At 46.1% G+C, this 22,504-nt stretch overlaps 1 protein-coding gene across 3 annotated transcripts in view; it reads right to left on the bottom strand.

Moving 5' to 3' along the window:
• sash1a (SAM and SH3 domain containing 1a) overlaps window positions 1-21,979 on the bottom strand; it is a 145,452-nt gene extending 123,473 nt beyond the window's left edge. For all 3 annotated transcript variants that reach the window (XM_068724613.1, XM_068724617.1, XM_068724614.1), the window contains exon 1: window positions 20,549-21,979. In XM_068724613.1, the coding sequence (XP_068580714.1) occupies window positions 20,549-21,052 (504 nt within the window). In that variant the 5' untranslated portion in view covers window positions 21,053-21,979. The remainder of the gene's footprint in view (window positions 1-20,548) is intronic.
• Between the last annotated feature and the right edge of the window lie 525 nt (window positions 21,980-22,504).

The following is a 22,504-nucleotide window of genomic DNA, read 5'->3' as shown; positions in this document are numbered from 1 at the left end:
CACGCAGACAACACCTACCACCCCGAATGGGACAGAATGAAATGAAAAAGAATAATGGGTCTGAAACATTATGCAAATGAGCTCATAATTCCATCTAAATCTACCAGTCCTTTTAAACAAATCGTGTTTTATTTGACAGCTTTTTACGTTTCGTGCAAAATCTAATTTTGTATTAAATTGCCCAGCACTTATGAACACAATGAACACAATGATATCCAAAAGTAAAGAACTCAGTCACTTAACCAATCGGGGACGCTTGCGTAGTGATTACACAGATGAAAGTTTCCGCAGCAACTTAAATTGAACACATCGACAACATCTATACGTGCGCAGCATCAGAATACAAAAAGTATTATGTTATCCAACATAACATATATTCTTACAGACCATCTGACTCGAGGGCTTTGCGCTTTCAGAAATTACTTAAAACCGGAGAGCGTTCTTCCATCAGACGCTGTGCGCTTCGTATTTCCCACACCGCTTCTAATGATCAGTGTGGAAAGGCCAAGGAATGCGTCTGGACCAGCAGCAACGTTTCTCTGATCAGCAGGACGCGGCTTCTTCTGCCCTCAACGCATGAAACCGGCGAGTTTGAAATGCGATAAGTCGAAGACGTCGTTGTCAAAATGTTCCACGTGAAATGTACAAGTCTCTTTGAACCCCACACCGTGACCAAAGATTAAACAGTGACTCACAACGAAGCAAGGACATAGAGAATCAATTTCATGACTTATGCAAATTCTCCTGTGGCGGTTTCATGGTTAAGTCACAAAATATCCTCAGACTTTAGTTACGGTTCTTTTGGGAATTGATTCAATTTTGCCCAATTATTGTGGACTTGCAAAACGGCTACAAGACTACAACACTGGGTCTTAGTTAACTCAATAACAATGTTGCTTTCAGTCACCCTGAGCACTGAAGGATTTTAGCTTCTCCACACAACACCCTTCATCTACACTGAAACCGTCGTTATCCATAATTACAGCATATTTACCATAACTACCCTATTAAAACCTCTGTGTGAGACCAATAGTTGTGGTTATTTACCATCTGCCAACTCGTCTGGCAAGGCAGTGGAACGTCAGCTCTGATCTGATGTTTTCTGGAATCGGCCCGTAGCAGCGCCTCGCCTCACAAAGAGGGCTATTCACTGCGTATGACTGACGAGCTCCACGACGGAGAATCACCTCCGCTGGCCCAGCGACGCAACTCTGTCAAGCTAATGGCCAAATATGTGCAAACACACAGTCGCTGAACGACCAAGCCCAAGAAAGCTAAAGGGCTCCTTTGCTTGACTGGACTCATCTCTATTAACCAACTTCTCCTCCCTCTGTGATAATAAGGCAACGCTGGCAGATGGTCGCTTTACCCACGATGATCTGGAGTGTACAGGAACTACTAGTCATCTATTAATGAGTAAATCACAAAGGCCTTCAAAGTAGAGGCCCCAATGGTCCAATGGAGCAGAAGCAACACATGGTCCAACTAGTCGCACGACCCAGAAACCAACACCGTGTCCTTGAGCTGACCCATCCCAGTCGATGCTTAATTATTGGATATGGAAAATCATTTTAGCACGTCATGGCCTTTGAGTGACCTGAATATAACAACCTCTACAAAACCACAGGCTCATGACCTGGAGAAACGAAAAGGTCGTTGTCAAACGTAAACGCAGACGCAGAATCAGTGTGAAAAAAAAAATGAATGTGAGAGATATATACGTCTGCTAATAATTCAAACAATAATCATTCCTGGATTAGCATGTCACTGAGCCCTCTGTGGATATTGTCAATATAGTGTTTGATCAAAACCTAAAAAAACGTTTAAAGTAGAATGGAAGTTATACGCTTTACATAACAAAGAAGCCTAAGTGTCCATTATTATTTCATACTATGCAAATTAAGTGATTCACCTTCAGCAAAGGCAATAGACTGAATTTAAATCAAATTCAACATGCATTTATTAAATAGCTGTTTTGATGCATTGGTCTCTTGGTGCAGCTTGATCTGCATCATGTCACCAATGATGTGAATGAAGAAATGCAGAGACGCCGTCATATGACTTCAGGATGAGGAACTTCCAGTTTGTTTTGCGATCAGGAGGGGAGAAGGGGAGCAGACAGGAAGCAGACGCAGAGCTGCAGTTCTGCAGGGCGGTTTGCACAGCTCTGTTGTCACATTGTGACTCATTTAATCCCAGCAGGGTTTTCAATTACCAGTGATTAAAACCCCCTTTGCTATTCCTTTTAAGGATACGCAGGAGCCGCCTGAATATTGAGAAGAAGCAACAGCAGAAGTAAAATGCACAATAGGTTTGCAGTTTGTAAGACTGAAACAGTACTTAATAAAAAGGTAACAGCATACTAGTTCTTAACCATTATACTCCGACCCTATTTTTAGCAATTAGAGGGCAAGCTGCTGCTCTTCCATGGGCTCGATATTCACCGAAAACTGCTGCGTGTTGCCGGCAATGCTTTTCAGTCCTCGGTCTCTGCGAAGTTAGAAATGTAGCTCCACACCATGCATTGTTCAAAGTGAAGAATTATGACGGCATTATTAAAGCAAGACCATTGAAGGGGCATTCATGCAAAACAGGTGACCCTGGGTTAGTGCTGCTCTCAGCAGCCCTGATGAATAGAGACAGGCTAACAGCTACAACTGTAAATGAGTCCGTGCGGCAGTGTTACACCAATTACCGTCCAGAGGAAGACATACACAAACACACACGTGCACATGGGAGTAGAAACAGGTTGGATAAGATCAACACGGATCGGCCGTATTCAAAATATCTTAGGTTTAGTTTAACGGCATATACAAAATCAAAGGAATTCATTCATTTTAACTCATTCACCACGGTGGCTTTTTATTGCCGATTTCAATAATGATGGTTTGGAGCAGGAACAAGCTGATAGACTATTAATCAGCCGATACATATGAGGAGCGGATAGTGGTGCTTTGTGTATTTGAGAGAGAAGCCTTTGTCGGGAGAAATAAACTGAAAACAGGTCAGATTTATGACATGAATCACTCATGAAACACTCATCAGCTTGCTGTAAAATCAGCTGTTCGTGGGATCGCATAGTTTCGGCCCACATTTCCTCACCCTATTGCCAGAAATAATAATGCGTTGAAGGTTTCATGGAGTGGAGATTTACTTTCTGAAAAATATATCCAAATAATAAATACCTAAAAACAATTTATGGCTGGCCAGTGCCAATCCGCTCCCATCCTCTCCTTTGACAGACAGACAGAGAGGGAGAGAGAGACAGAGAGAGACACAGAGAGAGAGAGAGACAGACAGACACAGAGAGAGAGAGAGAGAGAGAGAGAGAGAGAGAGAGAGAGAGAGAGAGACAGACAGACAGACACACACAGAGAGAGAGAGAGAGAGAGAGAGAGAGAGAGAGAGAGAGAGAGACAGACAGAGAGAGAGAGAGACAGAGAGAGAGAGACAGACAGACACAGAGAGAGAGAGAGACAGACAGACACACACAGAGAGAGACAGAGAGAGAGAGAGAGAGAGAGAGAGAGAGAGAGAGAGAGAGAGAGAGAGAGAGAGAGACAGACAGAGAGAGAGAGAGACAGAGAGAGAGAGACAGACAGACACAGAGAGAGAGAGAGACAGACAGACACAGAGAGAGAGAGAGAGAGAGAGAGAGAGAGAGAGAGAGACAGACAGACAGACACAGAGAGAGAGAGAGAGAGAGAGAGAGACAGACAGACACAGAGAGAGAGAGAGACAGACAGACAGACAGACACAGAGAGAGACAGACAGACAGTCTCGATCTCTGGGAGTGTTAGACACCTCTATGTCACCTCCTCCTGCACGGACACTGTGTGCATGCATGCATTTGCATTAATGCAAATGCATGCATGCTATAGTAAATCAATACCGAGATGTGCAACTCTACACAATGAGAACCGTAGCCGTAATTCTGCAAGCGACGCCGCGCCCGACTGTTTAGCAAGCAGGGGAACGCTGCCTCCACAAGCACTAATACCATTTCCAATTCATCACGGCACAAGCAAAATTAGACCAGACACTAGAGAGGCACTGCTCCTAGAGAACATTCTACTGTGACGGATACCAAACAGAGAAAAGCTGTCACGGTGCGATGGGGACATGCGGCGCAGTGTGGTCGTGTTCACGGTGACCTGGAGCTGTGGGGGAGAGACTCCTCTCAATCCAAGCAGATTACGGTTGTCATTAAGTATCAGAAGGTGAGGAAGCCGGAGGGAGACGGTGCTGAAACAAGGCAAAGCAGCAGCCGCCGAATGAAGCTTTGGCCCCCATAACACAAATCCGACAAACCGCAGATTTAAACCCATTATTGTCGCAGTTTCCGCAAGTCTGTTCATTTTAGCACGATTCAGTGTGATTCACAAGGACGAGTGAGGCCGATGGATGCTCAATTTGGGAAACAGAAGGCAATCAAGGGAAAACAAATAGAAAACATGTGAGCTTGCTTCTGCTGCCTTGCTTTCTCTCTCTGTCTGTTTTGTGTGCATCAGTCCCAACCAGCCAGTCGATCTGGAGCTTTATTTCTACAGACAGCGTCTGCCTATCAAGGACCTCACTCATCCTTTTAAGGAGGAAACACAAAATAACGTACAATTAACACTTGTACATGCACACAACACGCCAAACAGTCTAGACAATGAACGCACGCTGAAGGCCAATATTTGGCAACAGACAAAGACTTCTGATAAAGTGTCGCGTGAAAGACACATCTGCAACCTCTTCAATGACAATAGTTGCCATGGTAAAGCTGAGGCTCTTTAGAATCGTGGTTTTCACTTCATCCTTTCCTCGTTCGCTCCTGATGGGACACCGTTCAGCCTTAAGAGTGTTACGTCTCTCCCAACTCTGGAAATTACTGGTTTTTCCTGTGATTGCTTAGTTTATTCTTATTACAAAATACTTTTTTTAGTGACAATTTGGGAATGAGTCAATAAAGGGTGGGTTGATTCCAATTTCTAGTATAGAATACTGTGGACTTTAGGGCAGAAATGGAAATACAGCCTCTTTTTGTCTTGTTAACTATTTTGGAGCTACAGCTAAGGAGCTTAGTCTGTCTCTCATGCAACAATATAATCTAGTTATGGCTGTAATGTTACATGCATGTAAATGCAGGCAGTGTGGATTAATCACATTGGTTTCTATACAGTTTGCCAGTGTTACAGTAATCTAATCCAGCAACATGTTAAGGTGCTTTTGTTTCCTACCGAGCTGAATTTGCCAGAAAAGGAGAGCGAGAGAGAAAGGACCAGCAGGACGCTCTTTGTTTTGTATAGACGTAGGATCTTTCTCTTCACAGTGGCGTTCGTCACATTCTCATCCTCATCCTCATCCTCATTTAAGGAAAGTAAGTTACCAGACAAACTCCTGCTGCCGGCCTCAGCAGTCTGATGAATAGGAAACAAACTGAGCATTCATACAAAAAAATGTGCCGGGGTCAGCCAGAGCTCCTTTAAAAAACAAACATCCCAGTAGACTGTCAGCTGGAGAAAAAAAAAAAAAAAAAAAAATGGCCACTTGACACACAGATCTGCCCGTTACACTGCAGGGCCAGACTCCCACAGCGAAAGCACATGACACGCATGCTCCACCATGTGTTTACTAAACAGCGTCAGACGAGGTGGAGGGTGTCCGGATTGTGAATGGGTTCACGAATGAGGTCACAAGTGGATTTAGGCAGCACTATGTAAATGACCCTTCCTATAGGATTTCAATGAGCACTAATCTGCCTGTATGACCTAGTCTCATATCTCTATCTCTCTCTCTCTCTCTCTCTCTCTCTCTCTCTCTCTCTCTCTCTCTCTCTCTCTCTCTCTCTCTCTCTCTCTCTCTCCCCCCCCGGTTAACAAAGAGCCTCTGTCAGCGACTTTCCCTCTGAGAGGGGAGTGAGAGAGCAGACAGAGACGGAGCAGACACACACACACACACACACACACACACACACACACACACACACACACACACACACACACACACACACACAATATGAAGCTACTTTGCCAGAAAATGGAGATACACAAATAAGCTTAGCTCTCTCTGTTCCTTCTTAGCTGTACTGACATTATAACGAGGAGGAAACTCTTTCAAAGTAAATGAACAGAAGAAGTAAATACTCAAACAAACACTTGTGTAATTGATAGTGAATTACGCCTCCACTCCTCTCTGGAGATGAGACTAGACTGCATAAATTGGTAATTCCAGAACAATCCGGGGTGTTAAACACTGCTCAGTAATCTTATGAAGCCATTTGATTGGGTTTAAAACGATCATTGTGTTAAACTCTTCTGTAGTGTGTGTGTGTGTGTGTGTGTGTGTGTGTGTGTGTGTGTGTGTGTAGCACATGGTTTCTGTCATTGGACAGCTCAAGCTCACATGTCTATGAATGTTGTTCTTATTTACAGAGGAGAAAGAGGAGGGGGTCATATCAGACTTACCACCCACGATAATGAGGCCATCGGAGTGTGATGCACTGGTGTAACAGCCCTGACTCAAGGAGACAAGGAGGCGTGTGAATCATTTAAGTACATGGAAACCTTTATGTGGTTAGGAATAGTCAAGATTAGTAAGTTGCTTCTATTTCAGCATTGAATACAAACGTCATTGGAAAAAACATCAAAGAACAAAGCATTCATGAGAACTGAAGCAGGATCTAGACAACAACAAAAGTGCCTAAAATATTTATCTTGTACTGTTGATCTAGGGTTCCAAAATTAAATAAAAATAAGTTTGCAGTGCGTGCGTGACTTGAAGTTTGTGCTTCCGCTGGCGTGAGCGCCCAACCCTCCTACGCATCGTGAATCACACCTCCACAGCGATCTCCCAACTGCACTGAACAGACAAAGCAGGACGAGGAGAACCAAACAAACAGGAATGGAAATGTGTGGAAGCGGGGACTTGGCATGCTCGAGGCCCCCCCGAGCGGCTCTCGTCGACCCCGGCATAAGCCACACATCCCCTTTTTCGCCGGGGCCTCTTCCGCCTCGGCGGAGACCAGATGAATGCTTCTACTCGACCTCTGACCTTCAGTGGGAAGATACGTGACACGCAGTTAGGAGCGCATTAGCAGCTGAGGGCCCGCGGGCGTGCCAGGATTGGCTGAGATGGGATATTCCTACAGGACATGCCTGGAGTCAAACCCTTCAGGATTGAATGACCACGGGTCCTCATCGGCAACGCATTCCTCCAAGGGCTCGGTATTTAGCAGAAGGCCGTTTGATGCTTATACAACACACTGTGCTTCCACACGCCCAATCGCTCGTGTGACATGCAAGATGGGAAGCAAATGAAGCAGTCGGGGGGAACTGCAGCACTGGGTGTAAGTCACCTACTGCCTGTCAATGAGTGGCACCCAGAGAGCCCTGACAGAGCAGCAGGACTGATCTCAGTCGTTACCATTACTGCAGTCAGCTTATTGTACACGGGATCACAGGGGAGCGCGCCACCGAACACGCTCAGCGGCGCTCCTGCATGTTGCCTTGGTAACCTATCATAGTCCAAAAAAACACACACACACTTGCACGGCTTGCAAAAGAGTAAAGATGCCAGACTTGACATCCCATAATGAGCTGGTTGTGAATGGGGTTCAGTGGGGGGGGGGGGGCTTTACCCGGGGCTGTGGGGACTGTCAACATAAATAAGCAGGCTTCATGCTGCCTTTCAGCGAGAGGAGAATACCAACAGGAGGAGAAGTTGTCACTGGGGAACGTCCAAATATGCGAAGGCTTAACAGCATCAAAATATTGTACTTGTTTACACTCTAGGCTAAGTGGAGATGCAGCGTTAACGTGTTAAAGTAGCAGTCATGCTGGAGGAGTGAGGATTCTGGGATGGCAGATATCAAACTGTGAGCACACGCACACGCACACACGCACACACACACACACACACACACACACACACACACACACACACACACACACACACGCCGCTTCAGCTCAGGGCCTTATTGAAAAAAAAATGTAAAAAGCCATGACACACTTCTGCCTGTGTTTTACATCCCAGGGCTGTTTCCATCTCCAGGGGGGGGGGGGGGGGGGGGGCCAAAGTGCTGAGTCGATAGAAAGCGTCCTTGGCAAGAGCCCACATGGCCTTTAAATCAGCCATTGGACTCCAGAGGCAAGGAGAGGTTGAGATGCTGCACATGATCAGTATTTCAACACTGAGGGGGGAAACGGAAGACAGTGGACAACACAGCGAAGCACGGTTCATTTATTAAATGTGCTACGTATTAGTCAGGCAAACTTCCCCAAATACATATTTCTTTCCTCTGTTGAAAAGACTTTTTTTCACCACTTAAGGAGCTGGCAGAGACGGAGTATGTCATCTCATTATGTAATCATCTCCCAATTCAGTCTGCAAACTCCCGGAGAGAAACCGCACGGTGTGCCACACTCGTCTCAGCAGACTCTTCCTGACAGCCCCTGAGCCTGGTAGATATTGAGTAGCTTACATAAGATGAATTTAGAGACCCCCGCGGCCTGTTGGGAAGCTAACTGGTACCGAGATGCACGTCTGCTTTCTCACACAGCAGTGGCAGCGATGTGCATCTAGTGTAAAGGCCTGTTGAACAAGCAGGCATGAGACGGACATTATAATGCCGCTAGAACAAAAAGACGCCGCTTCCTCTGAGGGGAAGAGCGGCAAAATATTCATGAAGGAAATATTTTTTTTGGGGGGTATTTGTTCATTTGTTCCCATTTATTTAAAGATTTAAAAAGTTTGGCTGGGTTTTTATATCTTCTGGTTGACAGGAAGTAAAGCGTTTGACATTTCTGAAATCGGAAACAGTGGGATGTTTGGAAAAACAGAAGTTGGTGCATTGCAGAAAAAGTAATTTTTTGTCTATAATTGAGTTCTAAAACATTGTTTAAAAAACAAGAACCGGTCAATTAGTTTGTAATGTAAAGCCTTGTAAGGAATTAAGACAATTTTAAAATGAATTCTAAAACATGAAGCTAGAAAAACGTTGAGGTGATCTAGGTGTTACCGGATACTATGAGGTCAGTAATTGAGATTGGACCGCTGTACGCCTCGCTGTGAATCACCACACTGGAGAATTCTCCGTATATTTCTTCAAAATTGATTTCAAGGGACCATAAGCGTCAGAAAACTAGCATTCTGGGAGAGTTTATGCGTTGTGTGTACTAAAATGCGTGCGCAGATTTCCTCTTCCATCTCATCTTAAAGCACGCGGGACATATTTATGTGCCCGCTCCAGTCGTGCCATTGACTTGAGAGAATCTAAAAGTGTGCGCATGGCTCCATAGCAATGTGTCTCTACAGGACTTCATGTCGCACGGCTCTCCAATCAGTCTAAAAGCTCGTTGAGAGCGGGCGTGTAGCGCTGGGCTTACAACGGCACACATGGTCCTCTAGTATTATTAATATTACAAATGTTGCTGCTATATTTACTTTTTCATCTTAGCTTCCCCATCAAAGCTGTGTTGAGCAGCAGTAGCTTCAGTGTCTTAACAAGAGCAGCACCTTAAAACCCAGTCTTGATAGAACTTTAAATTGAGTTTGAGCATCAAGGCACACACCTCACAAGCTACCACCACTACTACGGCTAGAGAGAGTGAGGCAGTATGGGAACTTCTCTGAATCTGTTCCTTCAGATTGTGTAAACAGCATCACAGACTCCTCCGAGTCTCTGAGCACATAATGCCGTTTCATAACAAAAGCCTCCTCAGCCTCTCCTCAAGTGAAGAGGGTTCATCATCAATACACTGATTAGGATTACAGGAGAAGCCTCCGTGCTAATCAACAATAAGAGCACTTGAGCTTTGTGCGCAATCTCTGTTGTGATTTTTGCCGGGTAGTGATCACACAAACGGTGAGGGGCTTTTATTTCTAGACAAACATATTTAAGAAACAGGATGCCCTACATTTATCTGCTCCTTTTGTTCTACAGAAATATGCAGCTGATGGGAAAATTGTTCAGGCATGTACTTAAAGAAGGAGAGAAAAAGAAGCTGAGCATCACGGTAACAACATATTTACGGACATGTCTTCCGTTCCTCGTCTCTACGGTATCATGTTCACACAAAGCCCAAACCAGAACCTCCATTCCAAGCAGATTGTAAATTATGAATGGCCACTTTACATGACAATTGCTGTAAACCCGGCTGTGGGATTCCTGCATGACAATGAAGACCGTCTCCACACATAATCGCCGCCCTCAACTTCCACTGCCGCATTGTCGTCTACTTCCCAAAGAGGCCCGAGTCCGACGGCCGCTGGTGTCCGTAAAGACCTTTTGTCGTCTTCGGGGAAGTATTAGTGAGATAATCTATTTCTCCGCTTCAGCCATACTTGTTCCACTTGTGGCATCCTGAGGAGGAAAAGTTGCCAGCTGGTTCATAATTCAGGTTCATCTCCTGCAGTTTAAGGAATTTGGCTTTGACCAAGTCTGGGTGATACGGGGGGGGGAGGGGGGGGGGGCACCGCTAGCCGTAGGGGTGGGTAGGGTGCCGGTAGAGAGACGTGGGGGGGGGGGGGGGGGGGGGGGCGTATTGGCATTCAACTATTCCATAAATGGAGTGGTCGGGGATCAGAGCTGCAGGGGCTGCTGGGAGAAGAAGCTCAACCCTGCAGCCCATTGTTCTGGACTGACAGTGTAATCTCATACGAGGGGGGGGGGGGGGGGGGCTATTTGGTCCAGTCCAGGGAAGGCTAAGTGACCATAATAAAGACTCCTATTACAATACAGTCGTCCTGAGAGGCGCTCCATGCAAAGCGTTCCCATGCTGCTGCCCATGGAATACACTTCCTCAGTGGTCACACTTATTGCCATATGAATAGAATATGAAAATGAGAAGAATAAAAGCCGAACATGAAGTGAAAATAATCCTACAGTATGTTGCATTTTCCCTCCTTTAAATCTTTTTTTGATGAGACAAATTCCTGCAAGGAGCTCCGTTTCCACGCTACAGTTTACGCGCACCATCGGCAAGAACTTCACTCCGTCACTACATCTTTAAACCTCAACAATCATCCTTACATGTTTTATGAACTGACTCATAATCTAATGCTTCTTACATTAATTATTCTGCTTTTAACTGCTGTGGAACGTACGCGATGGGAGGAACTGCCTCACGCTCAAGGCTGCAAACAACCTCGTACATGCAGATTATATATTATGAGAACGTCAGGGTGTGATAGTGCTAGTGCTTCCTTTAAAAAGACTCAAATAGGAGACAATTCTGAATTACTCCAAGATGCATATTTAACTTCTTCCGTTAGTTTTTCTGTCTAAAGCTGCTCTGCTTGTCTGCTTAGTCTTTATCTCCCTCCCTCTGTCGGCTTGACAGGTCAGCCAGTCTGTCTATTTGTATTCCAGTTTGTCTCCCCTGCCTGTAAGTAAGTGAGAGCGAGGTGAAACTGGGTGAGGATGTTTGGCGGAGCGGAGAAAATTCCCGATGCGTGACCCCTCCTCCCGCTCGGGCTTGGACGGCGAGCTGTCAGTCGGCCAGCTCATTGTTTGTCTTTTGCGTGTGACGTCAGCTCTGTGCTGCGTGGATTCACAGTGAAGAGGTGATTTAGCGGATTTACTGCACTTCCTCTGCAACCAAAGGCCGTGACCGCCGCACGATAGGTGCAGATTATCAGTCTGCTGTTGCTATGCAGGGAACTTTGGCTTAAGGGACAATAGAAAATATTCAAATGGACAAGCCATAGTGTGCACAGCTGTCCTAGAAAGTCCTGCGTTTGAGCTCCTTTTCCTGTTAGTCAATAATTATTCCATTATATAGACTAGAGTATTTGAAACGCTCACAATAAGCTTCTATCGTTGTAATATGCCCCATGTCGAAATAAATATGGACTTAGCCTAATCCTCTTTAAACAAAGCTGAGCGTTAGAAATCTGTCACTTGACTGGTTACATGAACTAGTGCCTTTCAGCAAAAGTCACACCAGGCCAGCTGCAATGAAGAGAAGCTTTCTGATGACTTTGTTTACACATTCAACTCCGGTCAAGAGCCCGAAAACTAAAACTGAGGTTAGAATTATCTACGATCCTCGGACCCCTTCATGTACATGCTGTGGGACCAGAGACGACACATTCGTCAGAGAGACGCTCCTTCAGAAAGAAGTCTCAAGGGCTGATTAAGTAAACAGGGGTTGGTTTGGCAGAGCATTGGTTTAAAGATTTGCCGTTATGAAAATTGTGGGGTTTTTTTTTCCGGTTCACTGGCAGCAGATGAAGCAGAACCAAAAGTGCACCTTAGACGGCTACATGAGCAACCCGAGATACAAACTAGGACTAGGCTGCAGGAGTGGAAGCTCACTCACAGTGCTCTGTTTGTCTGCATGTCCATTCTCTTACATTTGCTCCTCTTTGGTTATTTTATGACTCAACGCCTGCAGAGGTGGACACAGCAGAATGAGAAGTCGTTTTACACGAGTTCTCCGTTTATCTTCTCAGTATAATCCATTGTCTCAGCAGTTTACTCGCTGTGTACTTTTGGTAAGCTCAGAATGGGTGAACTGAATAATGGTCTCGCAAAGTTAACCCGAACAATAACACCATTGACCAGACTCTGCTCTGCATGAGCCACAGGACTCCCACCCCCTGCTAAAGCTTTAATGATGATTCAGATTCAAAAAACGGTTTCGGGACCCGTCTCAGCAGTCGCAGCGGAGTCCTTATTCGTCCCCGCGTGAAGCGGCGTGGCGAGCGATTAACGTTTAATGAATGGAACAATTAACTTTAACGTGTACAGGGGTCAAAAAGCAGCAATTAGCGCGATGAACTCCAGCCGCCCATACTGAGCACGTCTAGATTGATCCGCTAATGACGAGCTAGACTAGCCGGCAGCAGCACATTCAGACAGAGCATGGTCAGGTCAGCTCAACAACAAAAAATAAATGCATAATGTGACTGTGCCAAACTCTTAATTAGTTCAGGAGAGATATGTCCCATTGTGTTCGCTTGCAGGGAGATAACCGCACACGCAACAATCCGCTTCCCACACAGATGAAACATTTCTGCTGGAATGTGCTGCAACCCATAAATGTGTTTGTAAATGCTTACAACATTAACCGCCACAAACCACACACAAAAGACAAAAGCATACCTGCAGAACGACGCTGCCTTTGTAAAAGAACATGTGCAACAACGCAGTCGGTGAGTTTGCGTGGGCGTGTTTGAGGAATGCAGTAACTGCCAGGTAATTAGGGTTCACGTTCAGGTATGCGGAGCCGCAGGGAAGCCAGAGCAAGAGACAGACAGACGGACCGACAGACAGACACTCAGCGGGTTTAGTATGGCTTAATCTCCTGCCGAGCACAGCCACTACAAAAGCACTCAGGTAGGGACGCATCGACACCGGTGTGGTCTCCGTGATCAAAGCTTTCAGCGCGGCCCTGCCCTCATGCCTTGGAAATTAACCAATTAGGGACGAGGAGGGGGTTGAGAGTCGGTTGCGCTGCGTTGCGTACACCACGCTGGCAGCAGCTTCAGACGAGGTAATTATACACGCTATCCCCGTCTGTCCCTCCAACACTCACACTCACTGCTATCATGCCTCACTCATCTCTCTACACCCGTACATTATATGCCTCAAACACAGTCCCAGATAATGTGAGCTGACATGAGCCAAACTGTAGCTACATGTAGGACAATTAAGCTCTGTTGTAGGTGCTGGGGTTATTCACCCCTCTCCAAAAGCGCTCTGTGCTTCAAGAAATCCTCCACCAAGCTGCAGGTGAAGCCGGCGAAAAACCGGCTAAAAACCTCTCCGCCTTCATCATTCTGATTTACGGAGCTCGTCCGAGCCCCAGGAACCGCTGTCATCATTCATTTTTAACAGCATCTTCATAGGAAAGAGGATTAATTCCTCCAGTTTGGGGCCGAATGTGGAAGAAGGGCTTGAGAAAAAAAAATTACGAGAATGTGCTTTGTCACGTTTTTTTTTAGAAGAGTTACACTCGTGAAAAGGAGCTCACTAGCGTCTAGATTTGTTCTCTCATGTGCATGCAAGCAGATGACTGGCGCTGTGGTGGTTAGATGATTAGTCTGATTCGTTCATTTTAATTAAATACAAACAATCTTGACAATCACTTCGTAGTTCAAGCCGTTCATCAAATGAAAGTGCAGCATTTGCTGCTTTCAGCTGTTCAAATGTGAGAGGGATTGGTGGATGAGCTGCTGAACCAAATAGCGTGATCTATATTCAAACTCTACGGATAGAATGAAAGAACTATGAGATAATCACAACCTCAATGTCCGCCATGCAAGTCATCGGCAGTGTGAGGCTACGGGACAAAACACTTGGTTTTGATTTTGAAATGTCTTTCCGTTCGTCTCCACGGCAACTTGCAACAAAGCCGCTTTAGCGTGCGACCTCCCAGCTCGTTGATGCGTGGGAGTCGGACGTAATTAGCCCTCTTGGACTGCAGGTCACACGTGAACTACCTGCGGCGATACAGTAAAAAAAAAAAAAAAACAATCCCTGAGATGACTGTACGGCGCGCAGTAACGTATGGTCGCGCTTTTTTTACGAGGAAAATGTAACGATCCCCTCCAGAGCAATCACCCGGCGACGTAGTAATGAGCGTGTGCTGGACGGAGACGTAGAGAGAGGGGGAACATGTGCGGATGTGTTGATTTGCAAGTGTGCGTTTGCAATCTGGATCCTGACACAGACAGATGCTCAGGCCTGCTCTCTTGTCGCTCTCCATCCTTGTGGGGCACTTGATATCTTCATCTTTGGTTTTTCCTCTCAAAGAGGACTACAGGGTCATTATTGGGAACATGCGCTGTAACCGTAGCAGAGGCCGCCGTTGCTATGGTAGAATTCGTTTAGGTTGCGGCACACGGGCTTTCGGGATAAAAGCAAGCTGGTTGTTGTTTTTTTTGTGTTTTGCATTTTCCAGAGCGAGAGCTGAACCGAACATCTAGTTTCTCCTTCTGCTGCTGCTGACTGGAGTCTGCCTTCTGTGCACTGACCCATAACGAGATAGCCTCGAGTTAAAAGACAAGAACTATTTAGTATATAGAAATAACATTCATATGGATCATTTCTATTGATGGGGTTTTTTTCACCATATGGCCGAGAACAAAGTCAATACGCTGAGAAGACAACAGTACATACGGACTACATGCCTTAGCAACGACTGACATTAGAAAACAAGTATCCTTTAGTATTGATCAGGCAGCCTGCAGTCATTCCTGAAGCAGGCACTGTGTGGTCCTGTAGACAGGCTGTCTGCGAGCTGCTGAAACCTTGGACTGGAATAGCTCTGATAATGTATCTGTCATGAATGTGTGTGTCATCAGGACCAGTTCCCCAGCACCACAGTGGAAAACAAAATGGCTGTACTGCCTGCTTTATTGAAAGATGTTACCATGACTGCATGGCTTTATTAAGCGATACACATATACTGTAGCTCACATATGTCATTTAAATACAATACATCTCCACAGGCTGGAGGTGGTGACATTTACTGCCACGAGCATAAATTCAAAACGTCTAAATGTTGAGATTATCGTTTGACGGAGAGAAAGCCTGAGCTCTGTGAAATGTCATCTTTCGGTCCAGGTTCACACGGCCGGGGAGTAAAAGAGCCGGTTGATCATGTGAGCAACAGCACAGTAGGAGTGATCCCATCTCACCCCTTCCTGCTCAAACGAGAAGGCCAGCTGCAAATACAGCGTTCCCACATCTGCACGGGATCCCAGGAGATGGGTGGTCAAGACAGAAACTCCCTCACTGCATTACAGAAAGAGCAAAAGCATCCAGCGCATATGTCTTTGCAGTGATAGCGCTTCAGGACATCTACGATTTGACTCCTTTTCCAGTTGTTGTTTTTGGACCAACGGGAGCAAAGACGTGCAAATTGTCCCGTGAATTATTGCACACATGATCGCCTACGGGCGGGAAAGTGATCATGAGCACTTGAGATGATAGATTATGTAAGTTAAGGACAGCTTGACGTTGCTCAAAATCTGTTTTGTTTGTCTTTGCTCAGATCAACATCAATGCTTTGTGCTTTAGTCCGCAGGTCAAACGCAGGAAGGTCAAAGGTTATTGATGATAGCCATCAGTCCTCACTGCGCCCAGATGCTCTATAAAGAGCTAAATACTGGTACTTGTAGTTTATGCTGAGCAAAGGAGGGTCCGGACGGCCCTAAACACGGGTTGTTTACATAAAGAGCCACTGAGTATGTGTGTATGTGACTTTTTCCCATCTGATGGGAAAGTGATCCATCGCTTTTTTAGTGCTCCACTTTTTCTATAATGTCAACAGCAGCTCACTATGCAAATTGACTTTCTCTGTCCTCTAATGACAATAGAGGCTGCTCCTTGACTTCTTTATGACTTCCCCTTTACGAGTCCTCGGCTGATTGTGCCTTTAAGAAGCCCTTAATAAAGACTAAAGTAAATAGAACTTTCGGCAAAGCCCTCGGAAAAAAAACCGAGGCCGTTGTGAAAGGCTTCCTCCCTCCTCGTGGCTGAACGCCAGCCCTATAGCATGGGACGGAGACGGAGAGGACACTCGCCAAAAAACATAGGCTGGATGAGAGGCTCAAGAAAAGTTCCACTGAGGCGATGAAAAAGCTCTTGGTTTAGCACACGATATGCTTACAATAACATATTGCAAGCCTATACAGTGGGAAGCTAAAAGGAATAAATACATAACACTGCAGCTTTAGTGGAAATCTGGGAGTTGTTTTCAATCAAATTGCATCTCTGCTTTTATATTTTTTTTAAACTGTTTGAATTATTTCTCACTCCAGCTGTGCAGTCACCCTCAGGAACCACAACGGGCCAACAAGAGGTGACCTTCATGTGAAACAAAAACCTAATTTCCTGCTTGGTGAAAGTGCCGGGACACTAATCAAGATAAAAGGACTGAAACAGGAAGTGAGGTGAGTGTCTGGCATGTAAGTTGGTGAACTTCCTCCTTTTTTTTTTTGCGATAGAAGGCTCATAAAACAGCCAGTTAAAAGCCACCTTTTCCTTCTGCTTTGCCCCCCCCCCCTGACAGACACAGCACCTCTGGGTGTCCACATGCATTTCTTACATTCTTCAGGCCGGTTGAGCCGGAGGCCTCAAGGTTCCCACCCGCCACATCTGATCAGCTGTTCAGCGCGATTCGGAGAAAGGCCTCGGACATCTAGCCGTCCTGTGGGAGAGTAGCTCTCCTACCCGAGCACCCACACAGCAAAAACAATGTGGCCATCTCTTTACTACCCTTCCTCTCTCTGTACGACACCCACCTTTTTTTTTTTTTTTTTTTTTTTTTTAATCACCCACCCATCGGCACAATGCTGGACACTTGCCTCCGCAGCCTCTTTCAATGGACGGAAATTGGGAATGTAAATCAGAGCAGTAGTGAAAGGACACGCGGCTCCATCAGCCTCCGCTCAAACAATGGAGGATCTCCCAGTGTTTAGCCGCTGCTTCCTGCTGAAACACGGCACCAACAATGAGGCGCTATTGTGTCTGCCGCTTGCAGCAACAGTCTCTGGATGAGCGCGCATCTTCAAATAATAGTGCTGAGAAGAATTATTTAAAGTAAAAGAGGTTTTGTTTTTTTTTCTCTGATAAGATAAAACAATTCGAATCTTCAGAGATCACCGGAAAGATAAAAAGGAAACAAAAAGGGAGAAATAGAATTGGACGCAAAAAAATGGAGTAACTATTGTGCTTGTTCACTGCACATAACTGACAATTACAAAACCTTATTGTCCCCAAAGGAAACTTTGTCTTGCAGCCAGGTGAAAGATTTGAATAGAGAACTTAGATAGGTTAGATAAAATGTATAAAACATATATCTTACAAGGATATGAACACCGTATAGACGAGGGCCACCAATGCCAACCGTTGCAATTAACAAAAATATGAAATTAAAGCAGTGAGAGATGCAAGAGTTTAACCTTTAAAGTGTCACAAATCTGAAACAAGGTCTTCAAAAGAAAAGGATGGGTTCTTTTGTTCGCATGGCAACAGCTGATCGTTAGAGATCAACATATTTACTCTCAGTCTATCGAACATTTATGATGAAGTTCCATACACAGTGAACTCCACGACTGCAGTGCATTCGACAGCAGGCAGCACCGTCTTGTCTGCCTATATTGTTCCCCGATGAAAGATTTAGAAATGTGCAGCGCGTAGCACAAGTGTTTGTTTACATCACAAGACATAATGCTCTCTCTCAGACGAGGGGTCTCTGCGGCCTCGATAAGGATCATTGGTATTTATTACACCCAGAAGAGCGCTTTCACTGAATTCTTTGATAATAATCTAGCACACACTGGAGAGGTTTTTCCTGATTCTTACTGCTTACATTGCCTATAATTTTTTTTTTTTTTTTTGCATAATGACAAACAATGGAGACAAAGCCAGTGACACAAAGATGAACGGAGGGCTGTCAGACCGGAGTCCATCAAAATCCCTGCGTATTGAGAGCACAGAGGACAGTTTAAATGCGGATGGAGATCTTGGTTGTGCTACACAATGAACGTCCCTTGAGACTGACTTCTGTGTCCTGTAATTGCCCCCCGAGTCGAGCTCTCTGGTCTGAGAGAGAGAGAGAGAGAGAGAGAGAGAGAGAGAGAGAGAGAGAGAGAGAGAGAGAGAGAGAGAGAGAGAGAGAGAGAGAGGATCTACTGACCAATCGCAGCCCAGTTAGTCAAACCTCCATCAGCTGGTCACAGCTCCATCTCTCACACTCCTCTCACTCCTCCGGGGGAGAAAAGCACTGGGCTGGAGCCAATTCAGAACTACAGGCGCGCGCGCACACACACACACACACACACACACACACACACACACACACACACACACACACACACACACACACACACACACACAAAGAGAGCCCAAGAGAGAGCGACAGAGAAAGACCTTGACCTGCTCATTCTCCTCCAAAACCTCAATGCCAAAGCTCGGGCTCTAAATAAATACAGCCTTCAAAAAGGGGAGAGATAGTTTAACCCTCCGGAACCAACACTTTGTTTCAGCCCTGGTTTTGCAGATAATCCCTCACAAATCCCAAATCTCTGTGGGGATTCCCCGTCAGCCAAAGTGTGAGAAACATATAGACGGAGAGCTTACAAAACATGCAGAAGCTGGTATCAGTTTGAAAAGCTAATTTGGAAGCAAGCGAGTACTGGATTGGGGTAATTGATATCACGGTTTGGGTCAAACTAAATAATTGATAATGTAGATCCATACGGTAGATGTAGTTATGAAGTCGTGTCACTACATGGACGCCATGTCTGCGGGATCTCGTTTCAGTTGAACCGGCGAGACAGAAAAGCCGTTAAACACCAGCCACATGAATATTTGCATATTCACGCAGGCAGTCCAACTGACACGACCAGGACTTTAGAAATATGGAGGTTTGAACCCTTCGCCTCACAGTTGATTCCACTTTCATTCCTCAGGCTTGTTCTTGTACTACTGAAAAGAAGCGAATCAGACGGCTATTAAACCGTCTAATCAAGTGTGCAAGTTCTGAAACATAAATAACACCGACTTAAGACTGCTTCAGTACGGTCGGCTGACCGTTAAAACCAATCCTAGATTGTTATCATGGAAAGTTTAGTGTGCAGTAGTAGAAATAAAGTGCATGTTGCTGTATTTCCTCAGCAAAGAAACTACAAAAGGCCACGATCTCTGCCTCCTCAATGGCCTGCAGACATGCCAATCAAAGGCCTCCCTGTGTGTAAACAGCAGTCATTCAGTGGAGCCCTCGCAGCTGGTAAGGCATATGATTCAGAGACTTCTGAAGAAAGGTCACCATCGGTCCTGTAGAAACAAGAGGCCCCCTCAGTGTTGCTCCAGGACTGCGACAGCCAGCTGGGCGCTCTTCATTTACTGCCCCGGCCATCGACAGCCCATTCTCTATTAATCACAGCGGAGAGCCAGGGCCGACGCGCCGGTGGGGCTGGTTGATCCACCCACACTGAATGCTGAGGCCAGTCACTGGACAGGTGAGGCCAGAGTAGATTAATAATCAGAGTGTAAATCCCCCCCCCCCTCTACAGGAAATCACAGGCACGGTGAAAGCTCCTCAGGATCTCCTCTCCGTTCTCATCTTATTGATCGGCAGCAACTTCATTCCCATCCTTCACCGTGACAGCGACCACTCACACTTTAGCACAGTGCAGCAGGGCCGAGAGTGTTCGGGCATCTCACTGGTGTTTTACCTGTGGCTCAGTTTCTTACCGTACTTTGATGTTGAACACGAGTGGAATGGGCCCTTTTATACAAGCTGCGCTCTTATATGACCGACGGTGGGCTTACACAGTATGATGGATGATGCTGGGCCGGTCACAGCATCATCCATCCATTTGGTGCGATACAAACTCCTCTGGCACGTTGCAAAAACAACCACCTCTGCAAATCATTCAATCTGGTTTTAGTCAATAAAACTATATTTTCTCCAACACTAAACATTTTTTGTGGCTATTGTTTAGAAAAGTAAACCCTTTAAACAATACATACCAATCGGTAATTTGTGGTCCCCTTTGTGCCATGTGACCATCATGGCCTTGCGTCTATCCAGGTTCCTCTTACCTTGTTAGAGTAGGGCGGCTTGGCGAGGTTGATTCCATCTCTGATGAGCTTATCCCTGATCATGATCTTCAGCTTCAGCTTGGGGTAAATCACCAGCTCCCTCCTGTTGCCCAGCGTCAGGTTCCTCTGCGCGCCCATGTAGCCACCGTTGCGCCCGATCCGGTCACTGTTGGGCTCGGTCCAGGACTTGGATCCCCGCAGTTTGGACTCATACTGGTCGACCATGTGACTGGTATAAATCTCGGCTGCGGGTGGCATCGGCTCCAAGGTGAAATAGAGTCCGCTGGCCGTCTCGTTGGCTTCATCTTTTAGCCTCCTCACCGCGTCGTGGATCCTTTGCCGGTGGTGAGGGATGTAGACCCCGATGGCATCCAGGTCGGGGTCTCCGATTTGTTTGCAAACCTCCAGATCGTCATATCCATTATCCACAAAAGCCTCGACATACTGGGCCAGCTGGAGGGTCTTCAGCCACTCGTACACGATGACAGGTCCGTTGGTTGTCATTTTGGATGTTGCCAGATCGGCTGGAAGAAGACACTAAAAGTGATGCTTACTTTCCCATTCGGCGTTTCAAACGCATTATGCGGTTGTTAATGACGGCGCGAGCTCTCTCCAAGTATTATGGAAGTAGAGATGTCGGCATTAAACATGTTGTGGATTATCCACAGCAAAGGTTTGGTCCGATCCCCAACCTCACGACAACAGAGCCGTAAGTGAATGAAAGGTTCAGCCTGACTGGAACACCTGTCCGTATTCACACATGAAGATCACTCTAGTCTCACTGGAAACAGCTTTCAAATCCCAAAATGTCATTTCGGTGACTTACCATGCGCAGCCAGTCCCTAAACGTAGGCTTCCTTAAACAGATAAGAAAGCAGTTGTCTCAAACTATCGTAATTAAAGCAGCTTCTCAACCAGATTGTGTCCGTTACGCGCGGCAGCTGCTGCGTCTTCAAACAAACAAAAACCGTTTTCGCAGCTTATATCCTCCTTCCTTAAAGTCCTCTGTATCGCAACACGCGAGCGCGTTGAATGAATAAATCCAAAAGGACGTCAAAACGGGCTTTAGAAATGACAGAAAGTCGGCTGCAGACGATATCGTCGATTGACGGTGACCGCAAGGTTCCGCGTCCAATCGCTCCGTCTACGCGTAGTCCGGTTCTTCCAGCCGGCACATCACTACACTGGAGCCGCAGCCAAGAGCCAACACGCTCACTGCTGCTCCTCTGCCGTCCACGCCCCCTCCAAATCTCACTGTACCCATTTAAAAATAGTGACGCGACTCCTTTTTTTCCTCCACCCTCTACAAACTTGTCACCGGGTCTCACCGACTTGGCCAAAGTTGGTCCGAGACGACAGCGCGCGTTAAACCTGTAGAAACGAAACCCCGAGCTGCGGGTTTGTGTCACATTATTCTTCCCCTGCGATGTGATTTCGTTCTCCGCACCTCTCTCTCTCTCTCTCTCTCTCTCTCTCTCTCTCTCTCTCTCTCTCTCTCTCTCTCTCTCTCTCTCTCTCTCTCTCTCTCTCTCTCTCTCTCTCTCTCTCTCTCTCTCCTCTCTCTCTCTCTCTCTCTCTCTCTCTCTCTCTCTCTCTCTCTCTCTCTCTCTCTCTCTAACACACACGCTCTCACTCATTCAGCATTTCCACGGCTTGGGTTCTCAGTACGCATGAGCTCCCTCTATGTGGCTAGTGGGGCACTGCAGACTTCGCAGCACTGGAGCTGATGTAATAGAAGAAACGGAGGTAGTAACTCATCCATCTAACCATTATCTGTATGAACAGACATTTGATGCAACTTCTTTTTGACTTTTTGAACACTGGAGAGCAAGTGGAGTCCAACTGTCTGTATGAAATTGCAGCTGCACATTATTAGTATGAGACAAGTCAAACCGTCTGGGAGGGAAACCGAGAGAGAGAGAACTCTGCTTGAGTAAGACCTGTCCACTCTGTCCA

This window comes from Cebidichthys violaceus, unplaced genomic scaffold (genome assembly GCF_023349555.1).
Source record: "Cebidichthys violaceus isolate CVI_PGR_0920_01 unplaced genomic scaffold, fCebVio1.0.p SCAF_31, whole genome shotgun sequence".
In the NCBI taxonomy this organism is placed as follows: domain Eukaryota; kingdom Metazoa; phylum Chordata; class Actinopteri; order Perciformes; family Stichaeidae; genus Cebidichthys; species Cebidichthys violaceus.
This window is presented reverse-complemented; position numbering and strand designations above follow the sequence as displayed.